Here is an 18,142-nt window from a genome sequence, read left to right on the forward strand (position 1 = left end):
GCACACTGCATCTTTAAAAGAACCACTTGGGAAACACAAACTGATTTGCAAGCCTGTGTTAAATGGGCTGCACCTCTCAATAAACAGAGCTGTCCAGCCCCTCACAGCCTTCGAACCTTGAAAACGGCCAGTTTAGCCCCCTGCGGCCAGAAACCTGGTCACTCCGCCCCGGTGAGCCGCACACGGTGCTGGCTTGCTACAGCGCGCGATGCCTCCGTCTGTGCAGCAGGTGGACGGGGAATGGCCTGTGCGAAAGGGGTGGGAGAGGCACTGCGTACGTTGCGCGGGGGAGAGGTCTGTACGAGGTGCGTGGGGATGGTCTGTGCCAGTGGGCGGGAGTCAAAATCATTTTATTTTACAGGGGCTACTTTTTTGATTCTCAAGGGCTCCTATTTTATTCTTACTAACTCCTCATAGGTGATGCAGTCACAACAGCTCTTTCTGTACTTGTGTTGACATACCGCGTATTTAGATTCTCACAGAAGCAGAGTTTGAAGGAAAAGCCCACAATAATCATCACCCCTCCACTAAACCTAAAGCCAAAATACACAACGAAAGCATTAATTTCATCGATACCCACAAGATTGAAATTGGCATAAGTTGGCAACAGATGTTTCATTTTTAAAATAACTGACGCACAGTTGTACACAGACAAAGCCGTCCCCATAAACACGCCTTCCACGGACTGGTGAGGTCACAGCAAATGCATTACCGCCACATACACACAAAGCTGGAAGATTTTAACCAGGCAGTTACTACATTTTTTTTTACTGAGTCCAATCTCGATCTCAAATTTATATTTAACAATTGCTTTAGCAATAATATTGATCTCACATCAATTGCTGTTTGCGAGACAGAGCTCCAAGCTTCTACCATCCTTTATGTATAGAAATGTTTCCGAATTTCACCCCTGAAAGATCTGGCTCTAATTTTTAGATTGTGCTCCCTAGTCCTAGACTCCTCCTAAATTAATTGATCATTTACCTCATTATATTTCCTTCATTACAACAGTGACTACACTGCCAAAGTATTCCATTGACTAAAGCGCTTTGGGAAGTCCTGAGGTCAGGAAAAAGTCACTACGGAACTGCAGGTTGTTTATCTTTACTGTTCGGGATCTGCGCACATGCAAAATAGTTGCTTGGTTGTCTCCAACACAGTTACTGAACCTCAAGTAATTCACAGCTTGTAAAAAGCTTTGAGATGTGATAACACAAGAATGCAAATCTTTCTTATGAAATAAAACTATTCAGTGCTAAATTATCCAGTTACCAGTTTCATTACGATAGCAGCCATTAGACGTTTTGTTTGAGAGTGGTTCCTGACCTTATGCAGCCTTATGCTCGAGACTCCACGTTCTTTTGCGAAGAATTCATTACCACAGTGACTTCAGACTTTCCTGGCACCCAGTTAGCTGAGTATTCCGTCTTGACATGTTTAAAACTGTGTTCTCTCCTTCGCAGCCTCTGTCCCCCTTTTCATCCCCCACCCATCCCAGTCTCCCCCTTGGCAGCCCAAACCCCCAGCCTCCCACCTTGGCAGCAGCTGCCCACACCCCCCATTCCCTTCCCCACCCTACCCACAGTCTACTCTATTGGTGGCTCCCCCAGCTCCCCGTCTCCCCCATCGCATCCCCCTAAGCAGTCCCCCCCACTCCCTGTGTGTACCCCTTTTCTATCCCCCATCTCCCCTTTTGCATAACCCCCCTACCCCCATTCTCTCCCCCAACCCGGCAGCCTCTCTCATCACCTGTAGGCTCACTAAGAGCAGCAAGCACAGAAGAGAAACAACCTGCGATTGGAGGAGCAGCTGCTTACAGAATCTCAGGGGCACCGTTTCTCTGGTCGTCCATGTGATTTAATTTTCTAGAGCTTTTCGGGTGGTTTTCGGAAGTGAAACGCTGGTGGAGGCGGGGTCTGCCTGCGGAAGGGTTTGCGCGAGGCTGGCCCACGTGAAGCACATCAGCAGGGGGCGATGGAAAAAAAAAAGTAGCCCTGCCTGTTCAACGCGTAGGGCAGCATGTGTGCATGACGCATCGGAAGTATGTAAGGCCAGTGTACTAAGGGGATTGTTACCACCTACCCCCAGCTGAGGTTCCCCAAAGTTGTTGATCCAGGCGAGACCCCTCAGTTTGTCCCCGTTTGGCTGGGACATCCCCCAAACTGTTGTGCCTCAGGTGAGGAGGGATATACTGGCTTCCTGTCTTTATTCAGCACCCCTCCCTCTGTTGGTTGCAACAAGATTTAATCTAAAACGGTTCCTTTTGCGGATACCATTTCCTCAGACCCAATTGTTCTGGTTTTGAAATAGCCGATTTGGTCTTGAGTTAAATGTAAGAGTAAGTTTATTAACTACTAAAGGCAAGAAAGGATAAAACACAAGCATATACGGTCATACAGGTTAAAAGTAAGAATTTAGTTGAAGGGTCAGTCACGAGGGGGCATAAGTTCAAGGTAAGGGGCAGCAGGTTTAGGGGGAATGTGAGGAAAAGCTTTTTTACCAGAGGGAAGCGACGGTCTGGAATGCGCTGCCTGGGAGGGTGGTGGAGGCGGGTTGCCTCACATCCTTTAAAAAGTACCTGGATGAGCACTTGGCACATCATTTCATTCAAGGCTATGGGCCAAGTGCTAGTAAATGGGGTTAGGTAGGTCAGGTGTTTCTCACGTGTCGGTGCAGACTCGATGGGCCGAAGGGCCTCTTCTGCACTGTATGATTGTGTGATTGAATATTCATATTACAGTCTTTGACTAGTGGGGAGTAGGTGATTGAGCCAATGAAGATTGTTACGATTCAAGATTCCAGTCGACTTTTCTTCGGTAGGCGAATAGTCGGTTTCGAGGTTTCAGTCATGTTGGCTTCAGTGGAGAAGGAGAGAAATCGGGATACTTGAAGAATGACGATTTGCAGGGGCATGATATGTGACTGTTACTTCTGACTCAAACTTCCAGCACTTCCAATCTCAGAACACCCACCAACAGACAGACACCAGGGCAACTTTTCGTCTCACTTTTAACCCCTCCTTTGTACATTCCAAGCAGGAAGTGAATTCGCTTATCTGTCTGGGCATTGCTCACAGGATTTCTTGAGATGATACTCGTCTCACATTATGTCCCATTGTCTCTACCAGAGGGAGCAATCAGTTTCTGGATGTCTTTAGAAGTACCTGTGCCATACTCCCACTCTCTCCCCATACCCTTTGATGCCTTTAGAATCTAGAAATCTTTTTCTTAAGTACATTCAGTGACTTGGCCTCCACAGCCTTCTGTGGTAGCGACTTCCACAGGTTCACCACCTTATGTGTGAAAAAAGTTGTTCTTATCTCAGCCCTAAATGGCCTACTCTGTATGCTGAGACTGTGACCCCTTGTTCTAAACCACATTCCACCCCCCACCACCCCAACCCAGCCGGAGGAAACATCATCCCTGCATCCAGTCTGTCCAGCCCTGTCAGAATTTTATACTTTTCAATGAGATCCCTTCGAATTCTTTTCAACTCCAGCGAATACAGGCCTAGTCGGCCCAATCTCTCCTCAATATGACAATCCAGCCACCCCAGGAATTGGTCTGGTGAACTCCCTCTCTCTCTCTTAGGTAAGGAGACCAAAACTGCACACAATACTCCTTGTGTGGTCTTACCAAGGCCCTGTACAGCTGCAGTAAGGCAACCTTGCTCCTGTACTCAAGTCCTCTCACAATGAAGACCAACATACCATTTGCTGCCTTAACTGCTTGCTGTACCTGCATGCTTGCTTTCAGTCATTGGTGCACAAGGACGCCCAGATCCCTTTTATACATCAACATTTCTCAATCTATCACCATTTAAATAATACTATGCCATTCTGTTTTTCCTACCAATGTGGATAACTTCACACTCATCAACTGCCTCTGCCATGTATTTGCCTACTCACTCAACTTGTTTAAAATGCCTTCAAGCCTCTTTACACCCTCATTGCTCACATTCCAGCAGAGTTTTGTGCCGTCAGTGAATTTGGAAATATTACGTTTGGCCCCCACATCCGAATCAATGATACATATTATGAATAGCTGGGGCCCAAGCCCTGATCCCTTTGGTACCCCACTGGTCACCACCTGCCACTCGGAAAAAGACCCAGAAACACGGAAAATGTATTTCCTCGCACAGTGTAGAACTTTCTATTACAGAAGGGCGTTGAGGTAAACAGCGTAGATGCTTTCAAAAGGAATTTGTGCAAGTGCACAAGAGATAATTGAGTACAAAGACGTGCTGAAAGGCTGAGGTGAGTCAGATGGAATGGGGGGAGATTCTTCGGGGTGAGTGGTGTGTTCCTGTGCTAAGAATGCATCGTAATTCCATGTAACCATTAGACACAAGATGAAGGTCGGCCATTTGACCCCTTTTAGCCTGTTGCGCCGTTCCGTAAGACTGTGGCTGATTTTTCCTATTCCATCCACCCACCTTGATTTCATATCCCTTAATATTGTTGACCAGCAAATATCTTTCAGTTCCTGAATATAAACGATTAATGGATTTTGTGTGTACTGCTTTTTGTGTGTGAGTGCATTCCACACTTCTACCACCCTTTGCAAGACAAAGAATGCCCTAACATGCTTCATGAATGGACTAGCTCTGATTTATAAGATTGTGTCCTCTTGTTCTTATATTTATCCATCCACCGGCTGGAAAGGCCTCGCGCCCCCTCCCCGCCCCATGGCCTCGTGCACCTCCCCAGGCCTCCCCCTGCTCCCAATTTATGTATTCATTGTTCATAATCTAACCATTGGAATCCTAGTGACGTTCTGGTCTTTCTGAGGCTGTTATGCACTTTCTAAGGTGCGCTGCTCAGGACTGAACACGGTCCCCGAGGTTTGCTCTAACCAGAGGTTTCCAAGGCTTCCTTCCCTTGATATTCTAGCCCACTAGTTCTGAAAGCAAGCGTTTCATCAGCCTTCCTGTTTTGTGCTTTGTGTGTGGCCCCTACGTTTTAGTCTCCTGTGTACATGGACCTCTTAAAACTCCTCCGACATTTGCAATTCCCAGTTTTAGCCGGCTCCCTGGACCAGGTCAACACTGATTCCGTGGTTAAAAGATGAGGATTTATATTACATAGGATTCACAGTCACAGCCCAGAAACAAGCAGTTTGGCCCAACAGGCCCATCCTGCTGCTTATGCTCCACCCATTCCTTTTTCACTCGTGTACTCGTATAGCTTCCAGTAATTTTGAGTTGCTTTCTTGCCCCAGGCCCCGAGTGCATCACCAAATGGAATCTCATTTGCGCGTATCACAGGACTGAGAAAAGAAACGGATGTGCAACTTGTGCTGACATTTATGTATTCCTTTTAACATAGTGAAATGTCGCAAGGCACTTCACAGGGGGTGAGGATAACAAAGCAAAGTTTGACACCAAGCCACATAAGGAGATACTAGACCAGGTGATCAAAATCTTAGCCAAAGAATTGAGTTTGCCCAATAGTGTCCTTGTGGAAATTTGAAGTAATCCCACTTTTCCTGATGGTGCTTATGTGGGAATCTGTCTTTATCAGTCTTTCCTCAACAGTGTCCATGCGGAGAGCCTGCGGATATCCCTCTCTCTTCAGTAGTATCTGTGTGGAGTCTCTGCAACTGTCCCTCTTTCTCCAATAGTGTCCATGCGGGAATTTGTATTTACCCTTCCTTCCTGAAGTAACGGCCAATTGGAAATTTACAGTCACAAATCTTTCCCCGATACTGTCCATATGAAGTCTGTGCAGTTATCTCTCTTTCCCCAGTAGAGTCCATGTGGTGCCTGTTCACTGATCCCTCTTTCCCAAAATAATGTCCTTCTGAGAAATCAGAGTTATTCCTCTTTCCCCAGGAGCGTTCGCGTGGGAATTTGCAGTTATCCTTCTTTCCCGAATCATGTCCACGTGGAGTCTTTGCAGTTATCCTTCTTTGCCCAGTGGACATCATGTGCATGTGACAGATGTCATTTGGTTGATACAACCGAGAACCAGGCTGAGATTTAGAAGGTTTGAGGGGAATTCAAAAAGCAAATGAGAAAAGCATAACAAAAGTATGGAAATAGACTCGCAGCTAAAGTTAAAGGCAATCCACAAGCTGAAATAGGACAGGCACTGACCATAATTTCCCAGCCTTCCTTAGACTCGGGTGGTGCCAGAGGACTGGAGAATTGCAAATATTACACCCTTGTTCCAAAAAGGGTGTAAAGCTAAGCCCAGCACTACAGGCCAGTCAGTTTAACCTCAGGGATGGGGAACCTTCTAAAAACCATGTTTTGGGACAAAATAAATCGTCGCTTGGGTACATGCAGATTAATTAAGGAAATCCAGCATGAATTTAACAGAAAATCATGTTTAACTAACTTGCTTGAGATTTTTTGAGGAGTAACAGAGAGGGTTGATGAGGGCATTGCTGTTGATGTAGAGTACATGGATTTGCACAAGACATTTGATAAAGTGCCACACAACAGACTTGTGGCAAAATTAGAGCTCATGGAGTAAAAGGGACTATAGCAACATGGATATGAAATTGGCTGATGACAGGAAATAGAGAGTAGTGGTTAATGGATGTTTTTTGGACTGGATGAAAGTTTTCAGTTAAGTGTCAGAGGGGTCAGTGTTAGTACCCTTGCTCTTCATGAAATATATAAGACTTGCGCCTTGGTGTAGAGGGCACAATTTCAAAACTTGCGGATGATACAAACCTTGGAAGCATTGTGAATTGTGAGGAGGATGGCGTAGAACTTTAAAAAGACATGGACAGCTTGGTGGAATGGGCGGACAGGCCTCACATGACATTTAATGTAGAGAAATTTGAAGTGATTCATTCTTGTAGGAAAAATGCAGAGAGACAGCATAAGATACAGGGTACAATTCAAAAGGGGGTGCAGGAGCAGAGGGACCTGGGTGTACATGTGCATAAATCATTGAAGGTGTAGGACAGGTTTAGAGAATGGTTAATAAAGCATACAGCATTCTAAGCTTTATTAATAGGGGCACAGGAGAAAGGAGGTTATGTTAAACTTGTAGAAAACACTGCTTCGGCCTCAACTGGAGTATTGCATTCATTCCTGGGCACTACACTTCAGGAAAGATGTGAAGGCATTGAGGGAACTGCACAAAAGATTCCCCCAAATGGTTCTCAGGGTAAGGAACTCCAGTTACGTAGGTTGGAGCAGTTGGGACTGCTTTCCTTAAAGAGAAAGTTGAGAGGAGATTTGACACAGGTATTCAAATCATGAGGGCTCTGGACAGAGTAGGTGGGGAGAAATTGTTCCCATTGCTGGAAAGACCATGAACCAGAGGACACAGACTTAAAGTAATTGGCATAAGCAGAAATGGCGACGTGAGGAAAAGCTTTTTCACGCAATGAGTGGTCAGAGCCTGGTATGTATTGCCTGGGAATGTGGTGGAGGGAGGTTCAATTGAAGAGGAAATTGATTATTATCTGAAAAGGAAGAATATGCCGTGCTGTGGGGAGATGCTGGGAGAATGACACCAGTTGAATTGCTCCTTCAGAGTGCAAGCAGGCACATGACTGGCCTCTCTCTGTGACGTGGGCTAGCCTGAACTTCCCTATACCAACCCACCCTCCCCATTTCACTCAGCTGAATGGGTGCAGGAGGCCCCAGAGCAAAACACCTTGGATGCTGGAAATCTGTAAAAACCCTGTTAGCAGAAATTCCCAATGGAGCATTGGCGCTTTGTAATATGGCCATAGAATGGCCTGTTTTCTGGTGGTTCGCCCCCTGTAACTAGTGTCATGAATAGGAGGACAGCAGTACTGCAGGGTGGCCACACAAGGGCGCTACCTCACCGCTGCCCTGTGTTTGTTGACTGCAGACCTCTTTTGGCGAAAACATGTAAAAGCAGCAATTAAGGAGATGCTGCAGCATTATCATCAGTTCAGTGCATGTGCCTAGGCTGATCATTGGCACTTGATGCTGCACATTATCGAAAGTTGCAACGCAGAAGGGTGCCACTCGGTCCATTGCTTCACTGCAAGCCCCTCAAAGCAATCCCACTCCAAAAGTGACAATTTATTGTGCTCTTCTGCCCTCTTTGCCTTTTCTTTCTCTGCTCTCTCAGTCTGGCTCTCTCTGGTTCCTAGTAGAAATGTTACTGGAGCTTCCCAAGCTGTCTCACTCTTTTTCTCCCCCTCTCTCTCGTATGCTCACACTCTCTCTCCACACACTGTTCTATGTTCCCCTCTCCGCCTCTGTCTTTCCACTCCCCTCTGTCTCTTACTTTTTGACTCTCTTCCTTTCCCCCCTCATGCTCTCTCTCTCCCTCTTTCTCTTCCCTTGCTCTCTTCGCTCTTCCTCTCTCCCAAGCTCCATCTCCCTCTCTTTCCCCTTCTCTCTGTCACCACCCCTCTCCCATGCTCCCCATCTCCTCTCTTTCCCCTTCTCTGTTAATGCGTCAGCCATCATTCAGTTGGTAGCACTCTCCCTCACCTCTGAGTCATAAAGTTCCAGTTCAAGTCCCACTCCGTAGCTTGAACACACACGTTAAGGCTGAAACTCCAGTGCAATCCTGAGGGAGCACTGCACTGCCGGAGGTGTCGTCTTTCAGATGAGACGTTAAACCGAGGCCCATCTGCCCGCCTGGGTGGATGTAAAGGATCCCATGACACTATTTTGAAGAAAAAGAGTGTAGTTATCCCCAATGTTCTCGCCAACATTTATCCCCCAATCACCCATCTCACAGTACAGATTATCTGGACATTTAACACCTTGCTGTTTGTGGGAACTTGCTGAGTGCATATTTGCTACTGTGTTTTGTACATTACAGTAGCGACTACACTTTAAAAAGTACCTAATTGGCAATAAAGTGCCAGGTGGTTGTGATCTAAATGCAAGTTGTTCTTTCTTTCTCTTTTCTGTCTCCGTCTCTCTCACCTTCTCTCCTTTCCCTCTTCACTGTCTCTTCTGCACCCATAGTCTCTCTGTCAAGCACACTCCTCATCCCTGTCTCCCTCTCTCCCCTTCCCTCCTGCTCAATTTCTCTTTTTTTGACCTCCTCCTCTCTGTCTCCCTCCTTCCTCTCTTTCCACTGCCTCCACAGTCTCGCTCTCCCACAGCCTGTCTCTCGCACACTCCCCTCACCACCCCCCTCCGCTGCTCTTGATCTTCCTCTTTCCCCCCATCTCTTCCCCCTCCTCCTCCATCTTTCTCAAACTCTCTTCCTCGCTCTTCTCTTTGCTTCCTTCTCCCTGCCTTCTATCTCATTTTCTTCCGAATTCTTTGCATTGTCTCTTCCTCACAGTTCTTCCATCTCCCCTTCTCACACCCGCTGTCCTCTCTCTGTCTCCCTGTTTCTCCTTTTCCTCCCACTCCCTCTCTTGTCTCTTGCTCTCTCACGGTCTCTCTCTTACCAACCCCAGTAGAGCCCTTGCCGGAGCTCCCGGTGCTGAAGACGGCCCCCGTGGTTCTGATGAAGACCAAACCGGGCCGGGGGCGGTGGAGAGCCAAGAACGCGTGCGAGGAGCCGGAGCCCGACCCCACCCCAGAGCCCCAGTGGGAGCCCCACTACTGGGAGAAGGCCTCACCCTCTGCCTACCCTGCCCCAGAAATTCACACGCACGTGGTCAACAGCCGGGAGCTGGCCAGAGAGCGGCCGGCCGACACCGAACCTGACATGGAGACCGAGACGATGCAGCTCATTTGCGAGTCGGTGCCAGATCCTGACCAGAAGGACGAGAGTATCTCGCTGGCTGGTGAGTGCAGTTGAAACAATGACGGTGTGGATAACCCTAATTCTAACCCTCAGGCTTTTTTCCCCCCAACTGCATATGACTTGGTTGTCGTTGGGCAGGGGGGAACATGGGTGGGGGTGGGGTCTGTGGCGGGGCTGTGGGGAGAGGTGGTTCAGGTTCTTTCCACAGTCGGTGCACTAAAACACACTCACTCCAGAGTTGGGGGAGACAGTGGTGTAGTGTTAATGTCACCGGACTGGTAATCCACAGGTCCAGGCTAATGCTCTGGGGTCAAGGGTTCAAATCTCACCGTGGCCGCTGGTAGAATTTAAATTCAATTTATAATCTGGGATTGAGAAGCTAGTCTCAATAATGCTGAGTCGGCTGTCGTAAAAACCCATCTGGTTCACTAATGCTCTTGAGGGAAGGAAATCTGCCATCCTACATGTGACTCCAGGCCCACAGCAATGCAATTGGCTCTTAATGGCCCTCTTGATATTGTGTGGCAAACCACTTGGTTCATGGGCAATTAGGGGTGGGCAACAAATGCTGGCCTTGCCAGTGACGCCCACACCCCGTGAAGAAATCAATTAGGTATGTCTGTGTCTCGCTACTTCTCCAATTTTACAGTTACTTAAACAAAACTTAGCAAATGAGTTGCAGCATTTCACGAAGATGCCTCGCCACCACCTCCTCAATGGCCACTAGAAACGGGATATAAATGCTGGCCTAGCCAGCGGCACCCAAATCCTGTGAAAGAATAAACTTTTTTAAAATTTGCTCTATCCCTAAGTAGATATTTGCATTGGACACCAGGTGAGCTGCGAATATAAAGGGCAACCTCACCACAACCTGTGGGCATGGCCAAGCATGCGCTTCCCACATGCGCTCAATCGCACGTTTCCGATGCCAAGTGGCTGTCAGGAGTCTGAACTTGTTCAATCCGCCATGGCGACCACAAACATAGCCACCAAGACACACCAGGCACTCCACTGTAGCAGCTCACCAAGGCTCCTTTAACAATGCCTCTACGTAGAAGGACATGGGCAGCAGATGCATAGAAACACCTCCACTTGCAAGTTCCACTCCAAGTCGCACACCATCCTGACTTGGAAATATATTGCTGTTCCTTCACAGTCGCTGGGCCAAAATCCTGGAACTTCCTCCCTAATAGCACTCTGGGTCCACCGACACCACATGGACTGCAGCGGCTCACCACCACCTTTGCAGGAGCAATTAGGGATGGGCAATAAGTGCTGGCCTTACCAATGACACTTGCATCCCATGAATGATTAAACAAATAAATAAAAAAAGCCTGAGCTAGAAAGAGAGGGAGAGGCCAGGTTTAAACGCATATATAATACTCTCCATTTGCCTGGACGAGTGCTTCTCCAACAAACAAGAAGATCACCGTCCAGGACAAAGCAGCCAACCTGATTTGCACCACATCCACCAACTTGAGCACTTGCTCTGAAGAAGCATCATGCGGACTCGAAACGTTAACTCTGTTTCTCTCTCCACAGATGCTGCCAGACCTGCTGAGTCTTTCCAGCATTTCCTGTTTTTGAGCACTCGCTCCCTTCTGCACCAACGCCCAGTGGCAGAAGTGCGTACCATATATAAGATGCACTGCAGGGCGTCACCAAGGCTCCTTTGACAGCACCTTCCAAACCTGTAACCTTTACCTCCTGGAAGCACATAGATGGGAACACCCTCACCTGCAAGATCCCCCCCAAGCCACACACCACCCTGACTTGGAATCTATATCGTCATTCCTTCACTTACTGTGTCAAAATCCTGGAGCGCCCTCCCTATCAGTACTGTGGGTGTACCTGCACCGCATGCACTGCAGCGGTTCAGGAAGGCAGCTCACCACCACCTTCGCGAGGCTAGTTAGGGATGGACTATAAATGCTGGCCCAGGAAGCAACATCCACATCCCATGAAAGAATCATAAAAAATGATATACTTTTTCCCTTCATATGTCAAATGGGCATTTATTAGCTTCACTTGCACTTTGAATCTGGGTCACAGAATCACAGTGCAGAAGTGGTCCTTCGGCCCATCGAGTCTGCACCGACACGAGAAACACCTGGCCTACCTACCTAATTCCATTTACCAGCATTTGGCCTTGAATGTTATGACATGCCAAGTGCTCATCCAGTTACTTTTTAAAGGATGTGAGGCAACCCGCCTCCACCACCCTCGCAGGCAGCGCATTCCAGACCCTCACCACCCTCTGGGGAAAAACATTTTGCCTCACATCCCCCCATAAACCTCCTGCCCCTCACCTTGAACTTATGTTCCCTCGTGACTGACCCTTCAACTAAGGGGAACAGCTGCTCTCTAACCACCCTGTCCATGCCCCTCATAATCTTGTACACCTCGATCAGCTCGCCCCTCAGTCTTCTCTGCTCCAAGGAAAACAAGCCAAGCCCACAGATGTCTAACTTTCCAATCATTGGCTGAGAGACCAGGGGCCAGTCAAAGGTGAAATTGGAGTTAGAACCGGTGCAAATGCCCAAGCCAAGAGGAGGCCCAAACTTTATCCAAGCAAAGTTGCTTTCCAGCTTCCAATCTGAAAGTCACCCTCTGACTTACATACCAGCCAAGAGCAGGATTGCATCAGAGTGCCAGACTCTGAAGCCGCACTGCTCAATCACCTTGCATATATTTGACAATATTTAAGAGAGAGCAGTGTGGGAGGGAGGGAAAGGGGGCGGGGAAGGTGTTAAGGTGCCATCTATTAGTGCCTGCTTTGAAATAAATCGTTGCCTTTCACCAGCTTGGAACTAACTCCAGACAACGTTACTCAAGATGATCGCCTTGGGTAGATTTTCCTCTCCGCTGTGCCTTAGGAAATTGATGTTCCCCAGGCACAAAGAAGAAGCAAGTGGTTCCCCGTGTTATTTTGTTGTGTCCTGCCTTATCCTCTCTTCCCCCCTTTTCACTCCTCTCCTCTCTCCTCTGCTCAGGGTTAGCTGCTGCCGCTGGTCTCCCCGATTCCATCAGAGAGCCGGAACTGGAACACAGGTAGGAGACAGAACCCCACCCCCGGCCATGGTCTGCCCATGGCCATGACCCCCCACCCCCACTCCCCTCCCCCAAGCCTTTTCCAGCCAGCCTCCCGCAAATGTTATGGACCCTCTCCCTTGAGGCTGTTGGGAGCATCGGGTCCAACATGGGAGAAAGGGAGCTCTCTGTGGTATGGCGGTGGGGAGCTAGGTGTGGTGGTTTGAGGAGGGCTATGGTGTTATTCTGTGGTAAAGTGGTGAAGTGGGGCTTATTCCTGAGTATGAAGGTGAAGGGGGTTTCTTCTGGGATGTGGAGGTGGAGGAGAGTTTCTTCCAGGGAGTGATAGTGAATAGGAAGTTACTCTGTCATGTGACAGCGAAGGTTGGGGGGCCGGGGGTTTATTCGAGGGTGAAGGGGATTTTTCCCGGGGTGTGGCAGTGAATGGATGGGGTGGTTATTCCGGGGTGTGACAGTGTATTGGGATGGAGGGGTTATTCCGGGTTGTGACGGTGAAAGGGGGCTGTTTATTCAGGGGAGTGACAATGAAGGGATGGATTATTCCTGAGTGTGATGGTGCATGGGGCATTATTCTAGGGTGTGAGGGTGAATTGGGGGCTACGGGGTATGACGGTGAAATGGGGGCTGCAGGGTGTGACGGTGAACTGGGGGGGTTAATTCAGGGGAGTGACAATGAAGGGGGTGGATTATTCCGGGCTGCGATGGTGAATGGGGCGTTATTCTGGGGTGTGAGGGTGAATTGGGGGCTACGGGGTGTGACGGTGAAACGGGTGGGCTCTGATTTTGGTGGAGCGGGTGGGAATTCCAGGCTCTGACAGTGGGGCGGTGAGACAGGTGGTGGTGGAGGGAGAGAGGTTGCTGTGATTCCCTCTGACAGAGGCCTCGTGTGTTTCTGCAGTGAAGAAGAGGAGCCCGAGTTGGTGGAGACGGACGATGACGTTCCATTCCACGATGATCCCAAAGATGAAATGTACGAACCGTCACCGCACAGGTAACAAGGCGGGGGCAGAGGTGGGAGCAAACCCCTGGCAGAGACTGCCCTCTGACCTGCCCCGCCGTACCTGCCCCATCCCCTCCTTGGCCCACAGCTTTTAACTCTTCTAGCCTTCTCCCTGCCTGCAGGCCCCACAACTCCTCCCTTCCCCCAATCCTGTCCTACTTTTTCTACCTTCCCCATTTCCCACTCCAACATTTCTCCCATCTACCCCATTCGCTCACCTCCCTCCACCTCTGTCTGTCAATCAAACCTCTACTGCTGCCCAATTCAACACCCATCCTCTCATCCATTCACATCTTCCCTTCCAGGATCCGCGTACGCGATTCGTCTCCCCCACCCCCACCCCACGCGCACTTGCTCTCTCCTCCCCCACGTGCACTTGCTTTTCCGCCCCCACGCGAACTTGCTCTCTCTCCCCCCCCCACGTGCACTTGCTTTCTCACTCCCCCACGCGCACTTGCTCTCTCTCCCCCCACGCACACTTGCTCTCTCTCCCCCGCGGGCACTTGCTCTCTCCCCCCCACGCGCACTTGCTCTCTGTCCCCCCCACGCGCACTTGCTCTCTGTCCCCCCCACGCGCACTTGCTCTCTGTCCCCCCCACGCGCACTTGCTCTCTGTCCCCCCCACGCGCACTTGCTCTCTGTCCCCCCCACGCGCACTTGCTCTCTGTCCCCCCCACGCGCACTTGCTCTCTGTCCCCCCCACGCGCACTTGCTCTCTGTCCCCCCCACGCGCACTTGCTCTCTGTCCCCCCCACGCGCACTTGCTCTCTGTCCCCCCCACGCGCACTTGCTCTCTGTCCCCCCCACGCGCACTTGCTCTCTGTCCCCCCCACGCGCACTTGCTCTCTGTCCCCCCCACGCGCACTTGCTCTCTGTCCCCCCCACGCGCACTTGCTCTCTGTCCCCCCCACGCGCACTTGCTCTCTGTCCCCCCCACGCGCACTTGCTCTCTGTCCCCCCCACGCGCACTTGCTTTCTGTCCCCCCCACGCGCACTTGCTCTCTGTCCCCCCCACGCGCACTTGCTCTCTGTCCCCCCCACGCGCACTTGCTCTCTGTCCCCCCCACGCGCACTTGCTCTCTGTCCCCCCCACGCGCACTTGCTCTCTGTCCCCCCCACGCGCACTTGCTCTCTGTCCCCCCCACGCGCACTTGCTCTCTGTCCCCCCCACGCGCACTTGCTCTCTGTCCCCCCACGCGCACTTGCTCTCTGTCCCCCCCACGCACACTTTCTCTCTGTCCCCCCCACGCGCTCTTGCTCTCTCTCCCCCCCACGTGCACTTTCTCTCTGTCTGCCCCACGTGCACTTGCTCTCTCTCCTCCCCACGTGCACTTGCTCTCTCTCCCCCCCCACGCGCACTTGCTCTCTCTCCCCCCACGCGCTCTAGCTCTCTCTCCCCCCAACGCGCACTTGCTCGCTATCCTCCTCATGCCCACTTGCTCTCTCTCCACCCCACGCGCACTTGCTCTCTCTCCCCCTCACGCGCACTTGCTCTGTCTCCCCCTCACGCGCACTTGCTCTGTCTCCCCCTCACGCGCACTTGTTCTCTCCCTCACCACACGCACTTGCTCTGTCTCCCCCACCACGCGCACTTGCTCTGTCTCCCCCACCACACGCACTTGCTCTCTCTCCCATCCCACGCGCACTTGCTCTCTCTCCCATCCAATGCGCACTTGCTCACTATCGCCCCCACGCGCACTTGCTCTCTATCGCCCCCACGCACACTTGCACTCTATCGCCCCACGTGCACTTGCTATCTCTCCCCCCGCGCACTTGCTCTCTCTCCCCCCACGCGCACTTGCTCTCTCTCCCCCCCACGCGCACTTGCTCTCCCCCCCCCACGTGCACTTGCTCTCTCCCCCCCACGCGCACCTGCACTCTCCCCCCCACGCGCACTTGCACTCTCCCCCCCACGCGCACTAGCTCTCTCCCCCCCACGCGCAGTAGCTCTCTCCCCCCACGCGCAGTAGCTCTCTCCCCCCCACGCGCACTTGCTCTCTCCCCCCCACGCGCACTTGTTCACTCCCCCCCCACGCGCACTTGTTCACTCCCCCCCCACGCGCACTTGTTCACTCCCCCCCCACGCGCACTTGTTCACTCCCCCCCCACGCGCACTTGTTCTCTCCGCCCCTACGCGCACTTGCTCTCTCTGCCCATGCGCTCTTGCTCTCTCTCCCCGCCACGCGCACTTGCTCTCTCCCCGTCTCGCACACACTTGCTCTCTGTCCCCCCCACGCGGACTTGCTCTCTGTCCCCCCCACGCGCACTTGCTCTCTGTCCCCCCCACGCGCACTTGCTCTCTGTCCCCCCCACGCGCACTTGCTCTCTGTCCCCCTCACGCGCACTTTCTCTCTCTCCTCCCCACGTGCACTTGCTCTCTCTCCTCCCCACGCGCACTTGCTCTCTCTCCTCCCCACGCGCACTTGCTCTCTCTCCCCCCCCACACGCACTTGCTCTCTCTCCCCCCCACGCGCACTAGCTCTCTCTCCCCCCCACGCGCACTTGCTCGCATCCCCTCCACGCGCACTTGCTCGCTCTCCCCCCCACCCTCACTTGCTCTCTCTCCCCCCCATGCTCACTTGCTCTCTCTCCCCCCCACGCTCACTTGCTCTCTCTCCCCCCCAAGCGCACTTGCTCTCTCCCCCCGCCCACGCGCACTTGCTCTCTCCTCCATCCATACGCACTTGCTCTCTCTCCCCCCCACGCGCTCTTGGTCTGTCTCCACTCCCGTGCGCACTTGCTCTCTCCACCACCCCACGTGCACTTTCTCTCCCCCCCGTGTAAACTTCCTCTCCCCCCCTCGCACAGTTGCTCTCTCCCCCCCTCGCACAGTTGCTCTCTCCCCCCCTCGCACAGTTGCTCTCTCCCCCCCTCGCACAGTTGCTCTCTCCCCGCCACGCACAGTTGCTCTCTCCCCCTCCAAGCACACTTGCTCTCTCTTCACCCCACGCGCACTTGCTCTCTATCCTCCTCATGCACACTTGCTCTCTCTCCCTCCCACGTGCACTTGCTCTCTCTCCCTCCCACGCGCACTTGCTCTGTCTCCCCCTCACGCGCACTTGCTCTGTCTCCCCCTCACGCGCACTTGCTCTCTCACTCACCACACGCACTTGCTCTGTCTCCCCCACCACGCGCACTTGCTCTGTCTCCCCCACCACGTGCACTTGCTCTCTCTCCCATCCCACGCGCACTTGCTCTCTCTCCCATCCAACGCGCACTTGCTCACTATCTCCCCCACGCGCACTTGCTCTCTATCGCCCCCACGCGCACTTGCACTCTCTCCCCCCACGCGCACTGGCTCTCTCTCCCCCCGCGCACTTGCTCTCTCGAGCCCCATGCGCACCTGTTCTCTACCCCCCGCGCACTTGCTCTCTCGCCCCCCCACGCGCACTTGCTCTCTCGCCCCCCCACGCGCACTTGCTCTCTCGCCCCCCCACGCGCACTTGCTCTCTCTCCCCCCACGCGCACTTGCTCTCTCTCCCCCCCACGCGCACTTGCTCTCTCTCCCCCCCACGCGCACTTGCTCTTTCTCCCCCCACGAGCACTTGCTCTCTCTCCATCCCACGCGCACTTGCTCTCTCTCCATCCCACGCGCACTTGTTCTCTCCCGCACCGCGCGCACTTGCTCTGTCTACGCCCCCCACGCGCACTTGCTCTGTCTCCCCCCCCCAAGCACACTTGCTGTCTCTCCATCCCACGCGCACTTGCTCTCTCCCCCACCACGCGCACTTGCTTTGTCTCCCCCCCCCACGCGCACTTGCTCTCTCTCCATCCCACGCGCATTTGCTCTCTCCCCCACCACGTGCACTTGCTCTGTCTCCCCCCCCCACACGCACTTGCTCTCTCTCCCCCCCACCCACGCGCACTTGCTCTCTCTCCCCCCACGCGCACTTGCTCTCTCTCCCCCCACGCGCACTTGCTCTCTCTCCCCCCCCAACGCGCACTTGCTCTCTCTCCCCCCAACGCGCACTTGCTCTCTCTCCCCCCAACGCGCACTTGCTCTCTCTCCCCCCAACGCGCACTTGCTCTCTCTCCCCCCCACGCACACTTGCTCTCTCTCCCCCCACGCGCATTTGCTCTCTCTCCCCCACACGCACTCGCTCGCTCTCCCCACCACGCGCACTTGCTCTCTCTCCCCACCACGCGCATTTGCTCTCTCTCCCCCCACGCGCACTTGCTCTCTCTCCCCCCCACGCGCACTTGCTCTCTCTCCCCCCCACGCGCACTTGCTCTCTCTCCCCCCCACGCGCACTTGCTCTTTCTCCCCCCACGAGCACTTGCTCTCTCTCCATCCCACGCGCACTTGCTCTCTCTCCATCCCACGCGCACTTGTTCTCTCCCGCACCGCGCGCACTTGCTCTGTCTACGCCCCCCACGCGCACTTGCTCTGTCTCCCCCCCCCAAGCACACTTGCTGTCTCTCCATCCCACGCGCAC

General features: G+C 52.6%; 1 protein-coding gene across 7 annotated transcripts in view; it reads left to right on the forward strand.

The window, feature by feature from the left end:
• Nucleotides 1-18,142, forward strand: part of LOC144672011 (uncharacterized) — an 81,297-nt gene that overhangs the window by 36,151 nt on the left and 27,004 nt on the right. For 4 of the 7 annotated variants that reach the window (XM_078533943.1, XM_078533946.1, XM_078533947.1 and 1 more), the window contains 3 exons: nucleotides 9,363-9,695; nucleotides 12,649-12,706; nucleotides 13,605-13,697. In XM_078533943.1, the coding sequence (XP_078390069.1) occupies nucleotides 9,363-9,695; nucleotides 12,649-12,706; nucleotides 13,605-13,697 (484 nt within the window). The remainder of the gene's footprint in view (nucleotides 1-9,362; nucleotides 9,696-12,648; nucleotides 12,707-13,604; nucleotides 13,698-18,142) is intronic. The other 3 variants (XM_078533944.1, XM_078533948.1, XM_078533945.1) reach the window with 2 other exon arrangements.

This window comes from Cetorhinus maximus, chromosome 35 (genome assembly GCF_964194155.1).
Source record: "Cetorhinus maximus chromosome 35, sCetMax3.hap1.1, whole genome shotgun sequence".
Classification (NCBI taxonomy): domain Eukaryota; kingdom Metazoa; phylum Chordata; class Chondrichthyes; order Lamniformes; family Cetorhinidae; genus Cetorhinus; species Cetorhinus maximus.